At 45.5% G+C, this 21,160-nt stretch overlaps 1 protein-coding gene across 2 annotated transcripts in view; it reads left to right on the top strand.

The window, feature by feature from the left end:
• The window catches only part of CLSTN2 (calsyntenin 2), a 742,362-nt gene that overhangs the window by 692,916 nt on the left and 28,286 nt on the right, over window positions 1-21,160 (top strand). For both annotated transcript variants that reach the window (XM_070375497.1, XM_070375500.1), the window contains exon 10: window positions 13,828-13,994. In XM_070375497.1, coding sequence (XP_070231598.1) covers window positions 13,828-13,994 — 167 coding nt within the window. The remainder of the gene's footprint in view (window positions 1-13,827; window positions 13,995-21,160) is intronic.

The following is a 21,160-nucleotide window of genomic DNA, read 5'->3' as shown; positions in this document are numbered from 1 at the left end:
AGGATATGAGGAGAGGAAGACTGTGTCATCTGACACGAGCCCATGGAACTAGTTAGTATAGCAAGGCACTAATTCAGAGGTTGCCCAGGAATCATTAGTCACTGAACACAGTGTTAGAACAACAGCCCTCTCATGTGGTTGCATGCCCCAGCTAGACGCCACAGCCAGGCCGCAGATATTTTGGGACATAGATTGGATGCTGCCCATAAGAAAGAGCGCTAAGAATGCATTTGAATCAGTTCTAATGAGGTGGATGAAACCAGAGCCTATTATACAGAGTGAAGTAAGTCAGAAAGAGAAACACCAATACAGCACTTTAATGCATGTATGTGAAATTTAGAAAGATAGTAACGATGATCCTATATGCAAGACAGCAAAAGAGACACAGATGTAAAGAACAGACTTTTGGATTATGTGGAAGAAGGCAAGGGTGGGATGACGTGAAAGAAGAGCATTGAAACATGTATATTACCATATGTAAAATAGATGACCAGTACAAGTTTGATGAATGAAGCAGAGCACTCAAAGCTGGTCCTCTGGGACAACCCAGAGGGATGGGGTAGGGGAGGGAGGTGGGAGGGGGTTCAGAATGCGGGGACACATGTGCACCCATGACTGATTCATGTCGATGTATGGCAGAAACCATCACAATATTGTAAAGAAATTATTCCCCAATTAAAATAAATTAATTAATTTAAAAAAGAAAGAAAGGGCCCTAATCATGTCACCATGAACCTTACCATGACTTCCTAGCAGCCTTCAGGGACCACATCTGAGCCCCATCATCCCAGCCTGCAGTGGAAACCTGCAGAATATCTAACTTCCTTGAGTTCCTATTAATACTTTCTCACCTATCTCCTTATCTAGAGTAATACCTGTATTGCAAGGTTATTATAAGGACTCGGTGCAGGCATTTGGAGTGTGCTTGGCATGTTTCAGTTGAATGAATGTGTAAATTTGAAAACATCTGCTGGTTGCCTCCTCTACCTCCTCCTTGCACCTAAACCCTATATGGTAGATTTTCCACAAGACCTTGGTACACTTTGGCTTCTGTGATTCCAGCTTCCCCACAGCTCCCTGAACGTACTGACCTTCTCCCCTTCCCCAGGACTAATCCTCACAGACAGGCCCTGGCCAGCCAGGTCCATCTCTAGGTCATAAAGAAGGTCACTGAGCCTGGGAAAGAGTCAGTCAAAAGACAAGCACGGGAAGATGGGGCTGATGTTGTAGGAGAGAACTCATCATCCAGGCTTCTGAGCGTGGAGAAGATTTAGGTATCTTTTCTGAAAGGAAAGATAATCTTTGGTGAATTTTCAGCATGGGAGAAAAATCCCTTAAAGTCTTTAAAACTTAGCTTTTGGGGATGAGTATGAGTTCACTAGGCTGATAAAGGTAGCAACAGCATATGCCATGGCAGAGCAGCTTGATGTTGGCATGCCCAGGGTGCCTATCACTGGAATGTGCGTGGATCAGAATGAGTGGAGAGGAGGAAGAGATAGAGTTGAGACCAGACCATAGGGTGCATCTTGCCTTGTTAGGAGCTTGGATTCTCATGAATATTTACATGCTCCCTGGAGCCATGTTTTTGTCTTGGGTGGTGGTTTAGTCGCTAAGTCGTGTCCAACTATTGTGACCCCATGGACTCTAGCCTGCCAGGCTCCTCTGTCCATAGCATTCTCCAGGCAAGAATACTGGAGTGGGTTGCCATTTCCTTCTCTAAGGGATCTTCCTGACTCAGGAATAGAACCCAGGTCTCTTGCTTTGCAGGCAAATTCTTTACTGACTGAGCTACGAAGGAAGTACCCTTTGTCTTGGGAGGAGACATCAAAAGGTCTTTCAATAGGACACAGTGCTGTGAAATTGATAGTCAGTAATACAGCCCTTGCCTCGGCATGTTTCTAAGCCTTCCAAACTCCACTTATACACACATTATAAGCCCGCTGTGTGAACAGGCCCCTTTGGGACTGTAATTGTGGGGAGTTTTTCAGGTACTTTTGAGGTTGGCAAGGGAACCAGTTCCCATTTGTGAAATTTCCATTCAGGGGGTTAACAATGGGGATAGAAAATAATGTGCTAGCAGCTGCTTGCTGGGTGCTCCCGGGAACTCAGAGCTGGAACTCAGAGGCTCCAGCTCAGAGGCTGGGCGGGACTCTGCCGCCCCAATTAGTCTACTGTGTCCTGTGATTGAATTGGAAAGCCAGAGTAATCAGTGGAACTTCATTTTCATGGGTATTTTTCCAGTAATTAAAAAAAATGAGATTTCATTTACACTTAGTAAATATTGCCAGGATGGCCTCAAGCAGGCAGCATATCTTAATTCTAGGGAAGGGCTTTTGAAGTCAGGATGGACCTTGCATCTCAAGAGAGTCCTTCTGTCTCTGTGTGGCTGCTGTGTGCCACCTAGCCATCACCTCTGTGCTCTGTGTCAGCATTTTCAGAATGGAGCCAGACCCTCTCTCCTGGCCAAAATCTGTCTGTGCTGACTGAGAAACTGCTGCCTTTAGACAAATACCAGGTCCCTTGTCTCTCTCTGGGTCATGCCATGTGGGAAGATTGTTTAAAAGACTAATTAATTTGTCCTTTTCCTTAGAGTCCCTATTCATCCATTTCTAACAACAAAAATTCAAGTTCTACTCATATGTGATAAAAATTATATAATCTTCTTTGTGTCTGGACCTCTACCCTGGGTCCAGCCACCCAGGCCCTATAACTCAGTTGTCATGGGAGTGAGTCAGGAAGGCTACCGATGCGCCACCCACAGAGATGACCCAGCAGGTGACACTCCAGAGCACCTCTCCCCCATCACGACAACCGGAGAAGCTCTGACTTACTAATTTTATATGATATCAGAGCTAGAGTTGTTTTAATGAAATGGCTAAACGTGTTTGAAGAAGCATAGCTGTAAACACGCATTTAAGAAGGTACCACCCTGCCCCCTGCCTGAGCCTTATCTGCTCTTGGCAGAGCTCATCACTGTCGTCCCTGCTTGTGGCTCTGTCCCCAGCGACCACCTCATCTCTGCCTCTGCTGGGGACTCTCCTCCACTGCTCTGGACCTTGGCCTTCCTAGAGCGTCCAGCTTTGCCTCTTCCTAACGATAGCACCCCCTGGTGTTGGATGAGGAGGGCCTTCTACCCTAGCTCCTGGTCTGGCTGAGTCCTACCCGCTACTTAACGAACAAAACAGCAGGAGATAGAGAAGGGGCTAGTTCTAAAAATTAGACTCTGTTAAGGAAAAGACACAGAACCCCACTTATTTGTGGCTTTTGGGAGGGGCTGAGGCAAAGAATACGAATGGCCAAAAAAAGTAATAAAAAGGCAGAAATGATGCTGAAAGTTGCAGTAATCAATAGCATCTGTTCCTCAGACAGAGGGGAATTGGAGCCACATGTGGTCCTGAGATCTGGTGTACATTTTCAGGTCATTATTTTTGCCAGACACTAAAATTAGTACATACCTGGAGCGCATGTCATCACTTAATAAACTTGGTCTAATTTAATACAAATTCTCTTAATAAAGTCTGTGTTGAAATTATTCTGCATCCCTGGAGGTCTCTGCTGCTGAGAGAGAGGCACGTGCTAGCATAGTCTGCCTTACATTCAAGTGGAATTTCCCCAGGGCTTCATGAAGCTTGGGTCCCCCAGGTTCCACAAGGAGGCCAAGGTCTAGTTTGGGAAAACATATAAGCCATCCCCACGGCCCACACTGAAGAGTCACAATGCACCTTTGTTTATTCAAAGCTCTCAGAAACTCACCAAGAAACCAATAGTTTGACATTACCTAACCTGTGGTTCTCAGTCTTATTTCACTATGGAAGTCACTCTGTGTAGATTAGTGTTCCTGGAGCACTGTTTGGGAACCATCTCATTGGAGTTATTAATGGAGGTCTCTATCCCCCACTAAGGCATGGATTTGCAGAAAGCAAGGACTGTCTGCTCTCAAAGACTCCCCTTCCCTCCCCTTTCCTCCTATGTTATGTCCTGGAGAAGGTCAATAATTATTGGTTATTGAATTATACCCCAGTTTTGAGTTTGTTTTGACAAAGGTGTATGGCTCATGTCTGATACACAGGGGTGACTAACACAGTGTCTCTTAGCATTGTCTGTATTTAAAAATCAAGTAAAGATGATTCTAGGCCCTAGATTTCATTTGGCATAAGGGTATATTGGTCTAAAGACAACACAGATGAAATCAGCTTTAAAATTTGGTGATTTATGTGTGGAAACAGGATAACTGAGTTACAATTTAAACTTTGAATCTCATTCTAAATTAGAATTCTAATTAGAAAATTTTAACAAGGGTCTTAGAGCAAAAAGGCCATTTTAATTCTGAGTATCATTTTAACTTGTCTGAGAGACACACTATGGCAGGGAGGAAAAAAAAAAGAAAGAGACCCCTGAAGAAAGAGAAGACTCCCATGACATCATCTCATCTCAGAGCTCCTTGGTTTTTGCTGGCACCAAAACTGACTGCTAGTTTTGAGTTCCTGCACTGTGCTTAGCTCTGGCTTGGCTTTTCTTTAACAACACTATGTTGTGGCTGTGATTATCATCTCCATTTTGCTCATGAGGAAACAGACGCAGAGAACATAAGGACCTTGGGAAGGGTCACCTAGAGCCTGGTTTGCACCGAGAACTGTGTCACCCACAGCATTAATTACACTGCCACACCCACCTCTGCTTCTAGAGATATGTAGAACCAGATGGCATTTAATAGCCAAGCAAGGAAGGCCAGAAGATTCTGGAATCTACAGGCAAACCATTTGCCAGGACTCCCCGGGCTTTCTTCCCCAGATCAGACAAAGTCAAGCTGAGGCCAAAGATAATGACTGGCCCACTGGGCATCTTGGTTTAACAGGAGGGCTGAATCTAGAGTCAGAAAAGAATTCTAAACCCTTACTGCTACTGCTGCTGCTTACTTGCTCTGGGTCTTTGAAGACTGTGTCTTGCCTCTGTGCTCCTGGAGAATGGCGGAGCCATTCTGGTTGATATATAAGGGCCATTCCAGCTTTGTGAATCTAGGTGCCTAACGCCAAAGTACTGACTTTTGGGGTCATCCCATAAGTCATATGTTTCTTATGAACTTAGAACCCACCATGTAAATGTTCACTGAAAATGCTGGAAGGACGGAGACATAACAACCAAAGGATCAAGAAAGCCTGCTGAGACTGTGTCATGGCCAGCCCTGAGGGCAGAGCATCCCTGACCACCAGTCCTTACAACTACAGTTCTAAACCCTGGGGTTGTGCACAGGTTTTAAAGCCACAGTTTATGGGAGTCTATTACACACTTCACTTAGTCTTTGCATTCAGTGGGTATCTCCATCACTGAAATGAGAGAAAGCAAGATTTCCAATGGTCTAACCATTTGCATTGCTCAAAATTGATAGCTAACCATCTGTGAAATTGTGTTCATTGAGGGGCATCCCCATCAACAAGCCATGCACAGAGCAGCATCCAACCCAAGCAGGAGGGAATATGCCCCCACCCCTCCTTTCTATGTGCTTCTCAGACTAAATAGCTGTGGGAATGACAGCAAGAAAAAAAAAAAAAAGACCAGCAGCATCCCACACATACTTTGCAAAGGGAAGCTACTTTGTCCATTCACACAACACAGGTCTTTTACTCAGAGGAAAGTGAATATTACTGATTCTAAAGCTATGTGTATAGTTGGTGGGCCCACCTCTCAGTGGAAAGAAAGCTGAATGAAAACTCTGGCTCAGAATAACACAAGCTATGTTAAATCACTTTTGCCAAAGACCATTATTTTTCATGAGAACTGTGTTTCCCAGTAAACTTGACACAAATCATTGGGAGTTGGTGCTGAAATCATTCAGTGTCTACAGAACTCCGTGTAATTGGACATTCACCCTCAGCCTTGTATCAATCCCAACCTGTCCTCATCTTTCTGAAGCAATTATGAGATCCAATTATGAGATCCTCCAAGAAATTCTGCTTGAACCCTCCCAGCCATATGCATTGTATGGCACTCAGGTCAAAAGCTTGAGAGCAAGCAAAACCTGAGTCTGAATCAGAGTTTCACTAACTTCTGCCTGTTGGGCCTTAGGCAAGTTACCTAGCTGTGAAAATATCATCTGTAAAAGGAGTTGTAGTTTAGCAGGTAAGAATCTGAATTCACAAAGAAAAAAGTCATTTTTCCACATCCATCTTAGTGTCACTTCCAGTCCCTCTTCTATCTGAGTGGGGGAGATTCAACCTTGGCAAGTTTGGAATTCTCCCATTTCTTTAGTCACTCAGTTGTGTCCAACTCTTGCAACCCCATGGACTGTAGACTGCCAGGCTCCTCTGTCTGTGGGATTCTCCAGGCAAGAATACTGGAGTGGGTTGCCATTTAGGGTGCCAGCTGATTTCAGGGGGATGTATAAGGGGCTAGGGTGTTGAGGGGCCTCCAGTCATCTTTCCATGCAGGTGTCTACTGAAACGGTGTCCATCTCTTTGATCCTCAGTCATTAATGGTCCTTCAGGGTCATCAGTGCTCTGTGTAATTCTTTGTCTTAGGGACACAGAAATACCTCTGCTGCTTCTCATACCTTGTAAAACCATGCTTGGTCCCTCTCTCCACCTATCCAGATGTGCCAGGTTCGCTTCCCCTCCCAGCATCACACACTGTTTCCAGGGTGTTCACCCTCATTCTGCATCTCTGTCATCCTGTCCATCCACCCCCCGCTGCCACCCCCTAGCTTGGAGTATCATCTCCTAGACTGGGGAAAGGCAGGTTTTTCCTTCCTCTATTTTCCAAGGATGTTGAAGATACATCTTCCCCACCCTTCTAAATTTAGGACTTGAGATGAAATTGAGGAAGCAACTCAGCTCCAAGCCCCATCTTCTCTCCCTCCTGTCAACCGTTCTTGCAGCAGTGAGCACAAGACAGAGATGCGTTTAAACTGAGGGTAAGATGAAAGAAATCAGAAGAGACAGACTATGATCTCAAAAGTACTATCCTGCAACTTAAGCATTATTAAATAAAATACCCTGGGGAAGAAATCGTCATGTTTTAAGGACCCAGTGTGTGTGTGTGGTAAGTTGCTTCAGTCATGCCCAACTTTTTGTGACCCTATGGACCATATCCTGCCAGGTTCTTCTGTCCATGGTATTCTCCAGGCAGGAATACTGGAGTGTGTTTCCATTTCCTTCTCCAGGGGATCTTCCCAACCCAGGGATCGAACTGCACCTCTTGAGTCTCCTGCATTGGCAGGCGGATTCTTTACCACTAGCACCACCTGTGTGTGTTAGTAGCTCAGTCGTATTCAACTGTCTATGACCCCATGGACTGTAGCCCACCAGACTCATCTGTCCATGGGATTTCCCAGGCAAGAGTACTGGAGTGGGTAGCCACTCCCTTCTCCAAGGGATCTTCTGGACCCAGGGATCAAACCCAGGTCTCCTGTATTGCAGGCAGATTCTTTACCATCTGAGCCACCAGGGAAGCCCTGGGACTTGATAAATCACGGCTATTATTTTCCCCCCTGATCTGTTGGATGTATTTTCTATATCATGTGTTTGGAAATTAATCATGCACTGCCTTAGGAAATGAACTGAACTGGCAATTTACTCTTACATTTTTATTTTACTTTTCCAGTGTCTATACTTTATTCTCCCAACTGAATGTGAGCTCCTGGAAAACACAGTCCTATCTTATCATCAGCTGAATCAAACAGAATGCTAGGCAAACAGCAAACACTTTAAAAATGTGTGCCGATCTAGCCTTAGGAATCTGTGTTTGCAAATATTTGGAGAAGGTTCTTTGTATTGGAAATCAGGTTATTTTCTTTTCTTACAATAATTCATGAGCATATGTATGTCTAAATGTTAGCAGAGAAGCCATGTGGTGTGTGCAGACACCCTAGATATTAAACAGAAAGATTTTTCAGTATATGTATCCACTCTTTTTTTAAATCCCGCATCACAACCACCTCTGAGTGCAAGTATATTTCTAGTTTTTGCTAGCCTCCTATTGCACAATGCTAATTGAATTGCTTTCCTGGAGTCGTGTCATTAATAAACAGAGTGCATCGCAGGTCTAGGATTCTTAAGTCAAAAGTAGAAAACATGGATGTTTTGCTGAGTGAAAATAGTGTGTAGGAAGATGTTCTGGAACCCAGGAAAGTGTAAAGGATGGTGAGTGGTGAGTGAGCAGATGAGAGGCTCTGGGTGGCAGACTACAAGGGCTCTCTCCCAGCTACACTCTATTTTTTCCGATTTAATTTTAATTGGAGGATAACTGATTTAAAATATTGTATTGGATTCTGCCATACATCACCATGAATCAGCCATAAATATACTTATGTGACCTCCATCTTGAACCTCCCTTCCACCCACCACCCCATCCCACCCCTCTAGGTCATCACAAAGCACCAGTTTGAGCTCCTTGTGTTTTATACAGCAACTCCCCAGTAGCTATCCACTTCACACATGGTTAACATATGTGTTTCAACACTACTCTCTCAATTTGTCCCACCTTCTTCCCGTCTGCTCTCTATGTCTGTGTCTCTATTCTTGCCCTGCAAATAGGTTCATCGGTACCATTTTCCTAGATTCCATATGTATGCATCACTATACGGTATTTGTTTTTCTCTTTCTGACTTACTTCACTCTGTATAACAGGCTCTGGGTTCCTCACTATACTGACTACATCAGTGTAGTCTACATCCACCTCACTACAACTAACTCAAATGTGTCCCTTTTTATGGCTGAGTAATATTCTATTGTGTATATATACCACAACTTCTTTATCCATTCATCTGTGGATGGACATTTAGGTTGTTTCCATGTCCTAGCCATTGTAAATAGAGCTGCAATGAACATTGGGGTACAAGTCTTTTTTTCAATTATGGTTTCCCCAGGGTGTATGCCCAGTAGTGGGATTGCTGGGTCATATGGTACTTTTATTCCTAGTTATTTATTTATTTTTTTTCTTTTTAAGGAATCTCCATGCTCTTCTCCATAGTACCAGCCACACTCTATAGACTGGGCTGACTAGTACCACCAGAATGACCAGCTGGTCCTGAGTATGGATGGATACACTCACTCTCTAGAAGCCTACATTTCACCAATTACTCCTTAGATGACCTTGGCTACTTTCTTGTCTCTAAACCTGAATTTGTTCCTCTTTAACCATAGAGGAAATGCCTACCTCTCAAGAGTTCTATGAAGGTTCAATAAGATGATGTATGTTGAGGACTTCACACGGCATTGGGCACAGAGTTCATGCCTAGTCACTGAGACTTCTTGTTGGATCTGCTGCTCTAAGTGGGAGACAAGGCAGGGAAGAGATAACCACCTGGATGCCCTGGAGTGTGGCAGTCTACCAATCAGATCCAGGCTCATACTCATCTTCCTGCAGGGTAACAGAAGTGTTCTTTCAGTAGGGCAGGAGCATGCTGATGGCTGTGAGGGGCACCTTAACCATGAGGGCCTCGGGAGCCTAAACCCAATGACTCCCAGATTGGCTCCCCCATACCCAAAGCCATGGCCTGAGAGATCATCTCTGGTCATCTCTCAAAGTCAAACCTGTGGACAGAGCACTTTGATAGAGCCTTGTCCATTCATTTCCAATGTGAAGATGTTCTGGGTAGCGTGAGTCAAAACAGATTAAACCCTTAAAGATGGATGCCCAGCTCCCATAGCTGAAGACATCCTGCAGTAAAGCAGTGAGGAGGTCTACTCAGGATTCACTCAGCCTGCTGTACCCTCCTGGCTCTGCCCCCGCTCCAGGCATTGCCTTAGTTGTCCCCGGTCTGCTTGCAGGATGGCTGCAGCCACTCTCAGCCTTCTATCTTTACAGAATGATCCCCAGGGAAAGAGAGCAAGAGTAGGTTCCAGACACCTTCTAGAGAGAAGATGGAAGCCCTTGTCCCAGAGGCTGCCAGCCAGCTTCTCTGCTCATCTCATTGGGTTAAACTTCATCTCCTGATTATCCCTAGACCAACACTTGTGGCTTTTTGGATGCCAAGTGCTGATTGGCTTCACCTGGTATGGCTAATCCCAAGTCCATGCCTGGTTCAGTCACTGGAGCAATGGAGACAAAACAGCCTGACTGAAAGTGAAAATGAAAGTCGCCCAGTCATGACTGACTATTTGCAACCCCATGGACTATACAGTCCATGGAATTCTCTAGGCCAAAATACTGGAGTGGGTAGCCTTTCCCTTTCCCAAGGGATCTTCCCAACCTAGGGATTGAATCCAGGTCTCCTGCATGGCAGGCAAATTCTTTGCCAGCTGAGCTACAAGGGAAACCCAGCTTTGACTAAATAGAGGATCTTCCTGACTCAGGGCTCTAACCTGTGTCTCTTGTGCCTCCTACACTGGCAGGTGAATTATTCATTAGTTTTGAATAAATAGAGTCCATCCCTGGAACTCGAGTCAACCCCCCAAACTTCAGTGCTGCCATTGCAAGAGGGCAGGAGTGAGGTGGCTACTGGAGAGATGCCACAGTTGCTACTCTGCTGGAGCATCTCCTTCAATCCAGCCAACAATTAGGAAGTGTCCACTGTGTGCCAGACAGCATGTAGGAGGCCCAGTGACACCGGGTCAGGGGCTCGTGCTGTTGAAAGGGATAAATGAGCGCATGTTGCAAAGTGCCTGCAACAGTCCTCCGTTCCCCTACTACCTGCCCAGTATTGTCTTCATTACAATGAATCATGCATGACTGCTCCCTTCCAACCAGGAGACAGACTTAAATAAATTCTAGAAATGTGTGAGGATGGGCAAGAGTAAGCCACCAGGTGGCACAGAGCAGAGAGATCACTTAGGAGTAAGCAGAAGCCTGGCTTTAAGAAGCTTATAGCCCAGTGGTTCTGAACCTTGACTTCATGTTTGATTCACTTAAAGGAGATAGACAGATGAATGGACAAAGAAGGTGAGGTATGTATATAAATACACATATATTAATATAATGTTATATATACATGTATATATGACTTTGAATCCACCTGCCAATGCAGAAGACACAAGAGATGCAGTTCAGATCCCTAAGTCAGGAAGATCCCCGGGAACAGGAAATGGCAACCTGCTATAGTATTCTTGCCATGGAAAATTTCCTAGACAGAGAAGCCTGGTGGGCTACAGTCATGAGGTTGCAAAGAGTTGAACATGACTGAAGAACTGAACAAAGACACGCATACACACACACATATATATATAATGGAATATTTCTCAGCCATAAAAAGAATGAAATAATGCCACTTTGCAGCAACATGGATGGACTTAGTGAAGGAAGTCAGAGAAAGACAAATATAATATCGTTTAAATGTGCAAGCTAAACAAAGATACAAATAAGCTTATTTACAAAAGAGAAAGAGACTCATAGACATAGAAAACAAACATGGTTACCAAAGGGGAAAGAGGGGTGCGGGGGGAGGGATAATTTAGGAGGTTGGGATTAAAATATACCTACTACTATATATAAAATGAACAACAAGGACCTACTGTATTGCAAAGGGAACTATACTCAATATTTTGTAATAACCTATAAGGGAAAAGAACTTGAAAGGAATATATATATATGTGTATATATGTATATGTGTATATATATATATATGTGTGTGTGTGTTTATATATATATATATATATATATAACTGAGTCACTGTGCAGTTGAAACTAACATGACATTGTAAATCAACTGTACTTCTATAAAAAAAAAAAAGGTCATAACCTCTGTGGGTGGGATACAGCACCAGAATCAGTTTATTCTTTTTTTTTTTTTTTAAACTTTACATAATTGTATTAGTTTTGCCAAATATCGAAATGAATCCGCCACAGGTATACATGTGTTCCCCATCCTGAACCCTCCTCCCTCCTCCCTCCCCATACCATCCCTCTGGGTCGTCCCAATTATTCTTTTAAAGATTTCCCAGATGATTAAAATGTGCAGCCATAATTGACAACCACCCCTTATAGGCTCTTGAAGACATGAAACACACGTACATTAACTAACAACGCTGAGTTCTTAGAGGTGCACTGAAATGAACTATCTGTGTTCCAAGGCTCAGGGCAGGGAGAAGGCAAGGTGAGCAGAAAGCTTGAGGGGCCTTGGAGAAGCAGTGGGATCTTCCTGACCTGAGCACTTTAGAGGCGGTATCTAGTGTGGGGAGGAATGGGTGAGAGCAAAAGTATGTGTGCAAACATAGAGGGTGTGTCATTCTGGACCCAATCAGAAGAGAGAAACCACACAGTAATTTCAACAAGAAAATATAAAAACTCACTGACTGTAACAGAGCACTAGAATAATGAAGCAGCTAAGAGAGAATAATCTCTTAGCTGCTAAGAGAGAACTCTGAAGACTATAGGAATGCAGGTATCAGGATGCCCATTCCCGTAAGACTGAGACAGGGCCCCCAGTGGAGAGTCCTCTGCCACCCAGGCTGAGGTCCAGACTTTGCTGACACAGCATCGCTCACTCATGGGCAGAGAAGTCACTGTGGTGTTACTCTGGCAGAACCTTCCAGAAACCTGCCCTCCAGGTGCTAGAGAAACTGATGAGGGGGCCACTGAGGCAGCACAGGAGAACCAGGAGGCAAAACCCAGAAGTGTCCCCTACAAGTGAGTGCAGGCTCAGAAAGGCTACAGAACTTCCCGCAGAGAATTAGCAAAGCTAGAGTTCTGCCCAGATCCATCTTTCCTGCACGTTGGCTACCTCTCTGAACAAACTGAAGTACAAGATCAAAGCTCAGGTTATTGACGTAGGCTGCCCCTGGATGGAACAGTGTCTGTGTTCAATGAAGTCAGTGGGAAGGGGCTCCTGGAGGAGCTGAGGCTTCCACTGGACCTAAAGGGGCATTGATATTAGGGAACTTTGGGAAATGAGGGAGAGAATGGGAGGAGGCAGCTTCCAGGCTGCCTTTGCAACACAAGCCACACTGAACAATTTCCCCAGCTGAAGAGCTGACCTGGGCACAGACAGTAGAAGGACATAGGTGAGGGGAAGAAGGACAGAGGTAGAACAGAATCAAGGAAGCCCCTATATGACAAAGAACTTGGATTTGAGCAGATATGAAATCAACTCCATGAGAATCAGAGCCCAGGGACTCAGGGTTCTAGGACCTGTCAATCGCATGCCAGCCTTTCAGTGAAATGAAGACAGGGTAGCAGATGCCAGCTCTGCAGTCACACAGACCAGAACCAGAGTGCCAGCTCCAGCGTTTCGCTGTATGTCCTGGGGCAAGTCCTTCTACCTTTCTGAGTCCCCGGGCTCCTTGTCTGTCATTTGGAAACAATGATTCCTCTTTGTAGGCTCACCCCGATGGAATCCCCAGCAGACAGCCTGACACACAGCACGTCTTTCATCACCGGTAGATTCCCTCTCCCCTGCTTTGACTCTGAAGGCACTTTCTGTCTTCTAAAACAGGAGTCCCCAGCCTCCAAGAATCTAATGCCTGATGATCCAAGGTGGAGCTGATGCAATAACAATAGAGATAAAGTGCACAATAAATTTAATGTGCTTGAATCATCCTGAAACCATCCCCCTCTTCCAGTCCATGGAAAAATTGTCTTCCACAAAACTGGTCCCTGGGGCCAGAAAGCTTGGGGACTGCTGTTTTAAAACATTCTGTGCCTCTGAAAGTAAATGTTTTAAATTCAAAGTTCCAGAATCCTAAATAGGTGCAGCTGGGGAGTGCCAAGGTCTTGGCAGCCAATAACATCCTCTTGACATTCTGTGTTCACAACTCTGCACTCTCCACTTGGAAGGAAAAACTCAGGTTTAAGGGACACAATCACTGCATCCTTGGCTCCATGGCCGGATGGCACCATGAAGCAATGTTGCCTGCCCAATCTCCACAGGGCAGATAATGGTGCTTCTTTATCTTTTAGGAGGAGAAGTCACCAAGCCACGATTTGCTCAATTCTTCCACGGCAGCCTGGCCAGTCTCACCATTCGCCCTGGCAAAATGGACAGTCAGAAGGTGATTTCCTGCCTGCAGGCCTGCAAGGAAGGGCTGGATATCAATTCCCTGGAAAGCCTGGGCCAAGGAATAAAGGTAAGAAAGGAGCCAGCCTAGCCCCCGGTCAGATGGTGCTTTGTGAGGGGGAGGCACCCAGCACCAGTGCACTCCTGGAAGCCGAGTTGTTCCTTGCCACGTGACACAGAGACGGTGCCTGGTGAACGTGTGGCCACAGTGGGGAGAATCATGACCATGACTACACAACAGACTTTGTGCCATCTCCTGAAATTCCTTGATGAAGCCTGAGGATAATCAGTCTGATGCACAAAAGCAGGCACATGTTCAATGTCTACCTGAAGGGAATTGTCATATTTCACTGTTTACCTGGGTGGTGGGCTGCTTTGTTGTTTATTTGCCCAAAGGAACTGAGTGATCATGCAATCATACCTTTCAGAAATAAAAAAAAAAAAAAAAAGTAGAATTAAAAGTTTGGACCATGGACAATATGAATTAGCACAGAAAGTCATCCTGGTGTGGGGTGGGATTAGAAAGCAGATGCTGAGGTCATTGGGTCCTCCATTATTAAGTTGAAGCCCAGATTGGGCTCCAGGCAATGTCTCCCATCAGAGAGAATACTACCAGATTTACGATTTTTGTCATCCATACATGATATAACTAAAGTGATCCCAGGGAATCCCAGCTACATTTTGAGAAAAGCTCCTCCTGAGGGGGCAGGATATGGCTGACTGTCCTCATCAAGCCCCTCAGCCCCAATGGGCAGGGATAGCTCTGGCCTCACCTGGATCAGGGAGCACGTGCCAGCCTCAGGCCTCAGGGTCCTGAGCAAATAGAGGGGTAAACATCATCACAGCCTGTGCTCTATCATAGCAGATCCCAGTGGAAGCAGGCAGTCCCTTGGCCTCTTCTCTGGGAGTCAGGGTGGCCCTCGAGCCCTAAGAAGTTTTCCCAAGGAGGCAGTGACCAGAGCAGAGGTTTTCCACTGCTTCCCATCTGTCCCCACTCAGCATTGTCCATGGAGCTGCCCTGCCTTTCTGTCCCTAGCCAGAGCCCAAGGAGTCACACCTCCAGCAGAGGAGCCTCCTGTTTACGTTCTTAGTGGCCAACTGCTTGTGAGGCTGTGATTCAGGCTGGCCTTGAAGGAACCAGTGGTCTGGGTACATTATGCTTCTCTTTCTGTAGCAGTCACTTCAGCAGACATTCCACAGACAACCAGAGAACAGTTCTGGGCAGAGTAGAGGGAAACAGAAGTGAATGGTCCAAGCTTACTGTCTTTAGGAAACTCAGTGGTCCAAGCAGATACCTGTAATTTACAAGCACCAACATTTACTGAGGGTCTCTCAGGTGCCAGGCACTGTTCTAAAAGCTTTATGGATTTAACTCCCTTAAGCCCCAGGTAACCCTATGATAAAAAGAATTATACCATGAATATTCCCATTTTGCACCTGAGGAATGGAGGCATGGAAGAGAAAGTTTCCAAGGATCTCGGAGTAAGTAAAGAGAGAGTCAGAATGTGAACCCAGACAGCTCTGCTCCAGAGCTTCAGAACCTGGGGCATGGGCAGTGAGGGAAGGCTCCTTGGAGGAATTCGACTCCTCAGGCAAATTCGGTCTCAGCACATTGTTAAGGATGAGTAAGAACCAACCAGGAAAAAGGGAGGGAGTGGTGAGGGAGAGGGCAGGGAGGTCATTCTAGGTGGAAGGTCAGTGTTACAAGTACCAAAGTTGCAGGAAAAAAGCTAGAAAGAGACCAGAGAGGTGGGCAGAGGCCACATCATGGGGCCTTATTCAGTTCAGTTCAGTTCAGTTCAGTCACTCAGTTATGTCCGACTCTTTGCGACTCCATGAATCGCAGCACTCCAGGCCTCCCTGTCCATCACCAACTCCTGGAGTTCACTCAGACTCACGTCCTTCGAGTCAGTGATGCCATCCAACCATCTCATCCTCTGTCATCCCCTTCTCCTCCTGCCCCCAATCCCTCCCAGCATCAGAGTCTTTTCCAATGAGTCAACTCTTCGCATGAGGTAGCCAAAGTACTGGAGTTTCAGCTTTAGCACCATTCCTTCCAAAGAAATCCCAGAGTTGATCTCCTTCAGAATGGACTGGTTGGATCTCCTTGCAGTCCAAGGGACTCTCAAGAGTCTTCTCCAACACCACACTTCAAAAGCATCAATTCTTCAGCGCTCAGCTTTCTTCACAGTCCAACTCTCACACCCATACATGACCACAGGAAAAACCATAGCCTTGACTAGATGGACCTTTGCTGGCAAAATAATGTCTCTGCTTTTCAATATGCTATCTAGGTTGGTCGTCATTTTTCTTCCAAGGAGTAAGTGTCTTTTAAAGTGGTATTTCTTTTTTTGGCAACAAGCAGTTATTGAAGGGCTCCATCCATGCAAGGGAACATGGTCTGGACAGGTGTGAGGTTCAGAATGCTCACCCTGGGACCTGGGTCAGTGGGAGATGATGGGAGGATTACATGGACAATGTAAAGAATGGCTTTCCAGTACACTGTTTAACATACATGAAAACACACACTCAGGTGCCCTGGGTACACAGCTAATCACCTGTCAGACCACATGAATTGCAAAGGCCAGCTTTCCACTGGTCAGTTTCTTGGCAGCTGGCCCAGGCAAGGCCCTCGTGGCACATTTCAGACGGGTATTCTCACAGGCAGAGCCTGGGGTTTGATCCTTGATCCCCTGTGTGTACTGTTCTCTCAGTGTTTGGTCAAGCCAGTGATGCAGGAATCTGTCCTCCAGTAGATCCTGAATCTGTCCCGTCTCTGATTCTGGATTTGCTCCCTGCCTCTGGGTGGATCTTTTCTGCTCTGGACCATCCCCTGGGGCTACAGTCAGGACTCCAAGCACTGCAGAACCAATCAACCAAAGATGCTGCACTTAAAAACCACACATCCTCAGAAATATGAATTAAGAACCATTGCAATTCCTACCTAGTGATCATAGCCTGTGAAAGAGGAAGCGCTAAATTCAGTGGCACTCATAGCTGTGAGGGGTGGAGAAGGCTAATCTGACATTTTAGGATACCACCTGCTCAGAACCAGCCACTGCAAATGATCCTGTTCCATCCTCGGGATGCAGCAGGCAAGAACTAGATCACGTATGAAAAGTTAATGATAACACACGACTTACGGTGCACCCACTGGGGGCTATTTTAGGTTCATTATCCCTACTTCTCACAACAAATTAAGTATTATGACCCATTTCAGATATAAGGAGATTGGGGCTCAGGGACTCGTCCAAAATAAGTCTAGGCTCTTTCCTCCACACAGCTCAGATTAGAAGATATTCTTGAAAATGATTAAAATTGCTTCCTACCTGCATTCCCTCTTTTATCCCTCATTTTGTTTTTGAATAATGACTAGTGTTTTCTCTGGGCTTCCCTGGTGGCTCAGGGATAAAGAATCTGCCTGCAATGCAGGAGACAGCAGGAGACTCAGGTCCAAGCCCTGGGTTGGGAAGATCCCCTGGAGAAGGGCATGACAACCCACTCCAGTATTCTTGCCTGGAAATTCCCATGGACACAGGAGCCTGGCAGGCTATGGTCCATGGGATCGCAAAGAGTGTCAGACATGACTGAAGCGACTGAGCACACTGCACAGTTTTTCTCTACTGTCTCCCAGCCTCCTCCTTCCTCTCAGGCTAGTCCAAAAAAGCCAGAGCCTCCCACGAACTAAGGAAATACCTTGATCACTCACATGGACCCAGGCGGGTTCCTCTTCTCACTTGTTTTCCTCTGGAAAATGTGCATTTCTGGATATTTCACCAGCTTGTCTGGAGTGAGTAAATGGCCAAGAGGGTGCTGTTATGTATCCATACAAGACACAGTGGAATCCTCAGATTCCTGAGGAAAATCTGCTTTTGATTTTCATAGCCTCATCCCTGCCAATTTGTCATCTCTAGTGTGGAAGTGTGGGAAAGAAGAAGAACTTTGGGACAAAACATTTCTAGATTCAAAGCACAGTATGGATATTTCTGAGCGGGGTGACCTTGGGCAAGGTACTTTAATCCTTTAAACCCCAATTCCCTCATGTGTAAAATGTTCTTAATATCATTGTGTAGCAATGTAAGAATTGAAAAATACATATATTTTATATATCCTTACATATATTTATATATCAGATATAGCAAAGATATCCATATAGATGAGGTATAGATACAAATCTCCCCTAGAAAACCTGATAAATAGGCTCTGAACAAATCAGTTCCCTTCTCCTGCTGGGTTGACCTTGCAGTTGGCATTGCTGCTGCCCCAGCTTCTTTTGAAAAATAAGTCTGGGTGATATTTGCAACAGAATAGCCTCTATTGTGGTGAATCGTCCTCTGGCCCAGCACAGAAAAGCTGGCAGGTGCCCAACGGAAAGGGTAACATGCCCAGAGTGCCATGGCCAGTCTGTTCCCCAAGAACAGCCCAGGGCTTTAGGCAGGGACTTAACTGATGTCCCAGCCTGACCCTCTAGGACAGCTGACAGTTCTGCAAAGGCCATTTGTCTAATCACTCTTTGGTTCAAAAGAAGAATCCACTGGCTACAGACCAGCTTTCCAGGCTGAGTGAGTGCTGATTCCCAAGAAGCCATCCCCTGCCCCTGTGGCAATGCCAGTGCCATTCTGTCTCCTGTAGTGCCAGCCTGACCTTTAGTCATGCCACAAAAGACAACACAAGCATACAAATAAAACCTACTCTAGAGGAAGATTTAATTGATCTTGTAAGAAAATGAGTTGGTGGCTAGGCCAGCACCCACCTTATGCCCTGTGACAGTCTCTGGGATGCTCTGGAAGCCAGAATTGTGTATGCACTAGAGATCCAACACATTCCCTAACTCCTCTCTCAAGGAGGCTGCAGTGGGAATGCCTTCTGCTGATGCTGATGCCATGGGTTGCTGCCAGTCCATTCCTCTGGAAGCACTGCTTGATTTTCCTATGCAGCCCTCAAGCAAGGCTCAGAAATCAGCCTTTTCTGCAGGGGACATCATCTTGTCTCATGCTTATCATGTACTGGACCTTGTGGTGATGCTGAAAAAGTCAGCCGACCCTGCCCTGGAGGTGCTTGCAATCTTCTGGGAGAGGAGACAGACAGCAAAAGCACCAGAAGACTTCTATAGCAGGGATTGTTGAGATGAGGGCAGGGGAAAACATAGAGACTTAAGTGGTATATTTAGAAGAATGATCTTGAATCTGCTCAGATCAGAAGTGGATAATTTGTAAAATACTGATAACTACTGATGATTCACGGTGTGTGGCATCTTCATAGCTGAGCACTCTAAGCTAGTGAGTCAGCCCCAGCAAGAGAGAAGCCAGCCGGGGGCCCACTGTAGCATCACCCAGAGGCTGTGCATATGCCCAGAGGCTCCCACATCCAACACTGGGAACAGTGCTTGGGACCACATGTCACAGCTCAGAGAGACTCTGATCAGGGCTTTGAGGATGGGAGAAAACTGGATCATAGGGAACGATGAACAGTGAGGGCAATGGTACCAGCATAGGCAAAGCCTCAGTTACAGTATTAAGAGTTATGATAAAAGCTATTATAGAATGAGTACCTTTTTTTAAGTGCTAGATACTTTATATACATTATCTTACTTAAGCTCCAGACAGGTAGGTATTAATATCCCCATTATTTTCAATGAAGAAATGAAGTCCAGAAAGGGGAAGTGAACAGTCCCAAGCTGTATTCTGTAGCTCGTTCTGGACCTGGGGTACAAAGTTTACACAGCCCCTGACCTTTCAAAAGTACCACATAGCCTTGGGGATGTGACTCATGCCTGGGAGGGAAGGGTTGAATTCTTCCCATGGATCAAACAATTGCAATAGCAAATGACTTCAAAACTCTATCACTTGGTGCTTAAAAGTTTATTTTTCTCCCACACTAAGTCAGGGAAATGAGGTAGGCTTTCTACCTAGAACACCAGAGTTGAGAAAGAAAACAGCTGGGGCATCCAGCAGGGCTCTTCACTACCTCAGCCCAGAGTACCTGCATCACCAGTCACATGACCCACCAGCAGGTGGCTTGAGGCAGCTGAGAAGTACAGCCTCCAGGAAGGAAAGGAGAACACGGTTTGGGAAGCACTGATGATGATTTGCACCAAGGCTTGACTGAAAAGACAAGTGACTGGAAAAAAGTCCTTTTGGGGAGTAAAAAGAAATGATACTGAGTAAAATATGGGTTGGAAGACCATTCACTCATTCATCTAACAGGGACTTCTGGGCACTCAGGATGAAGTTCTGAGATTCAGGGATAAGAGTCACAGCTCCCGTCCTCAGTGAGCTCATGGTCACTGCACTATAATTATACTACCATTTCACGTGAGCTTCCCAAGTGGCTCAGTAGTAAAGAATCCTCCTGACAATGCAGGAGTCACAGGGTCAATCCTTGGATCAGGAAGCTCCCCTGGAGAAGGAAATGGCAATGCACTCCAGTATTCTTACCTGGGAAATCCCATGGACAGAGGAGCCTGGTGGGCTACAGTCCATGGGGTCCCCAAAGAGTCAGACACAACTTAAACAACAACAAACCATTTCATAGGCACTATAGGAACCCAGTGGGGACATAAGTGGGGGAAGCCAGGGAGGCCTTAAGGAGAACGTAACAATGAAACACTAGCATGATACTTGAAAGAGACAGTGATTGAGCGTCTGTTGGCTGAGGCCACCATGTGCGTTGTGTGTGCTCACTTGTGTCCGACTGCAGCCCCATGGTCTGTAGCCCACCAGGCTCCCCTGACCATGGAATTTTCTAGGCAAGAATACTGGAGTGGGTTGCCATATGCAATGGCTCCACAGTGCTCATGAGACATCCACATCCTAGTGGGGTCCAGACAGAGAATGAGAAACTCTTGTGAAGACATCCAGGTCATATCAGGGAAAAGCTGAAATAGATGTTTCCCTTAAACCCTTCAGAATATACTGAATCTACTTCATGGAAAGAGCAATGCAAAATAAAACTACACTAAGAGTATTTATCACCTATCAGATTGGCACAAATCCTAAAGTTTGACAGCATGCTCTTTTGTTGAGGTTTTGAGAAAAGAGCATTCTCATACACCTGAGAGGGAGGGTATGGTGATATAATCCCTAGCAAAGGGAAATTTGGCAACATTGTTAAAATTTAAAGTGCATATACCCTTTGACCTAGCAATTTCACTCAGGGATTTTTTCTCCAGATATATTTACACACTTAAAAAGTGTTATATATAAAAGATTATTCATTATGGCATTATTAGTAGGA

The sequence above is a fragment of the Bos mutus genome, chromosome 1, assembly GCF_027580195.1.
Source record: "Bos mutus isolate GX-2022 chromosome 1, NWIPB_WYAK_1.1, whole genome shotgun sequence".
Lineage (NCBI taxonomy): Eukaryota > Metazoa > Chordata > Mammalia > Artiodactyla > Bovidae > Bos > Bos mutus.
The sequence above is the reverse complement of the archived record's forward strand: the minus strand, read 5'-3'. Positions and strand labels throughout refer to the sequence as shown.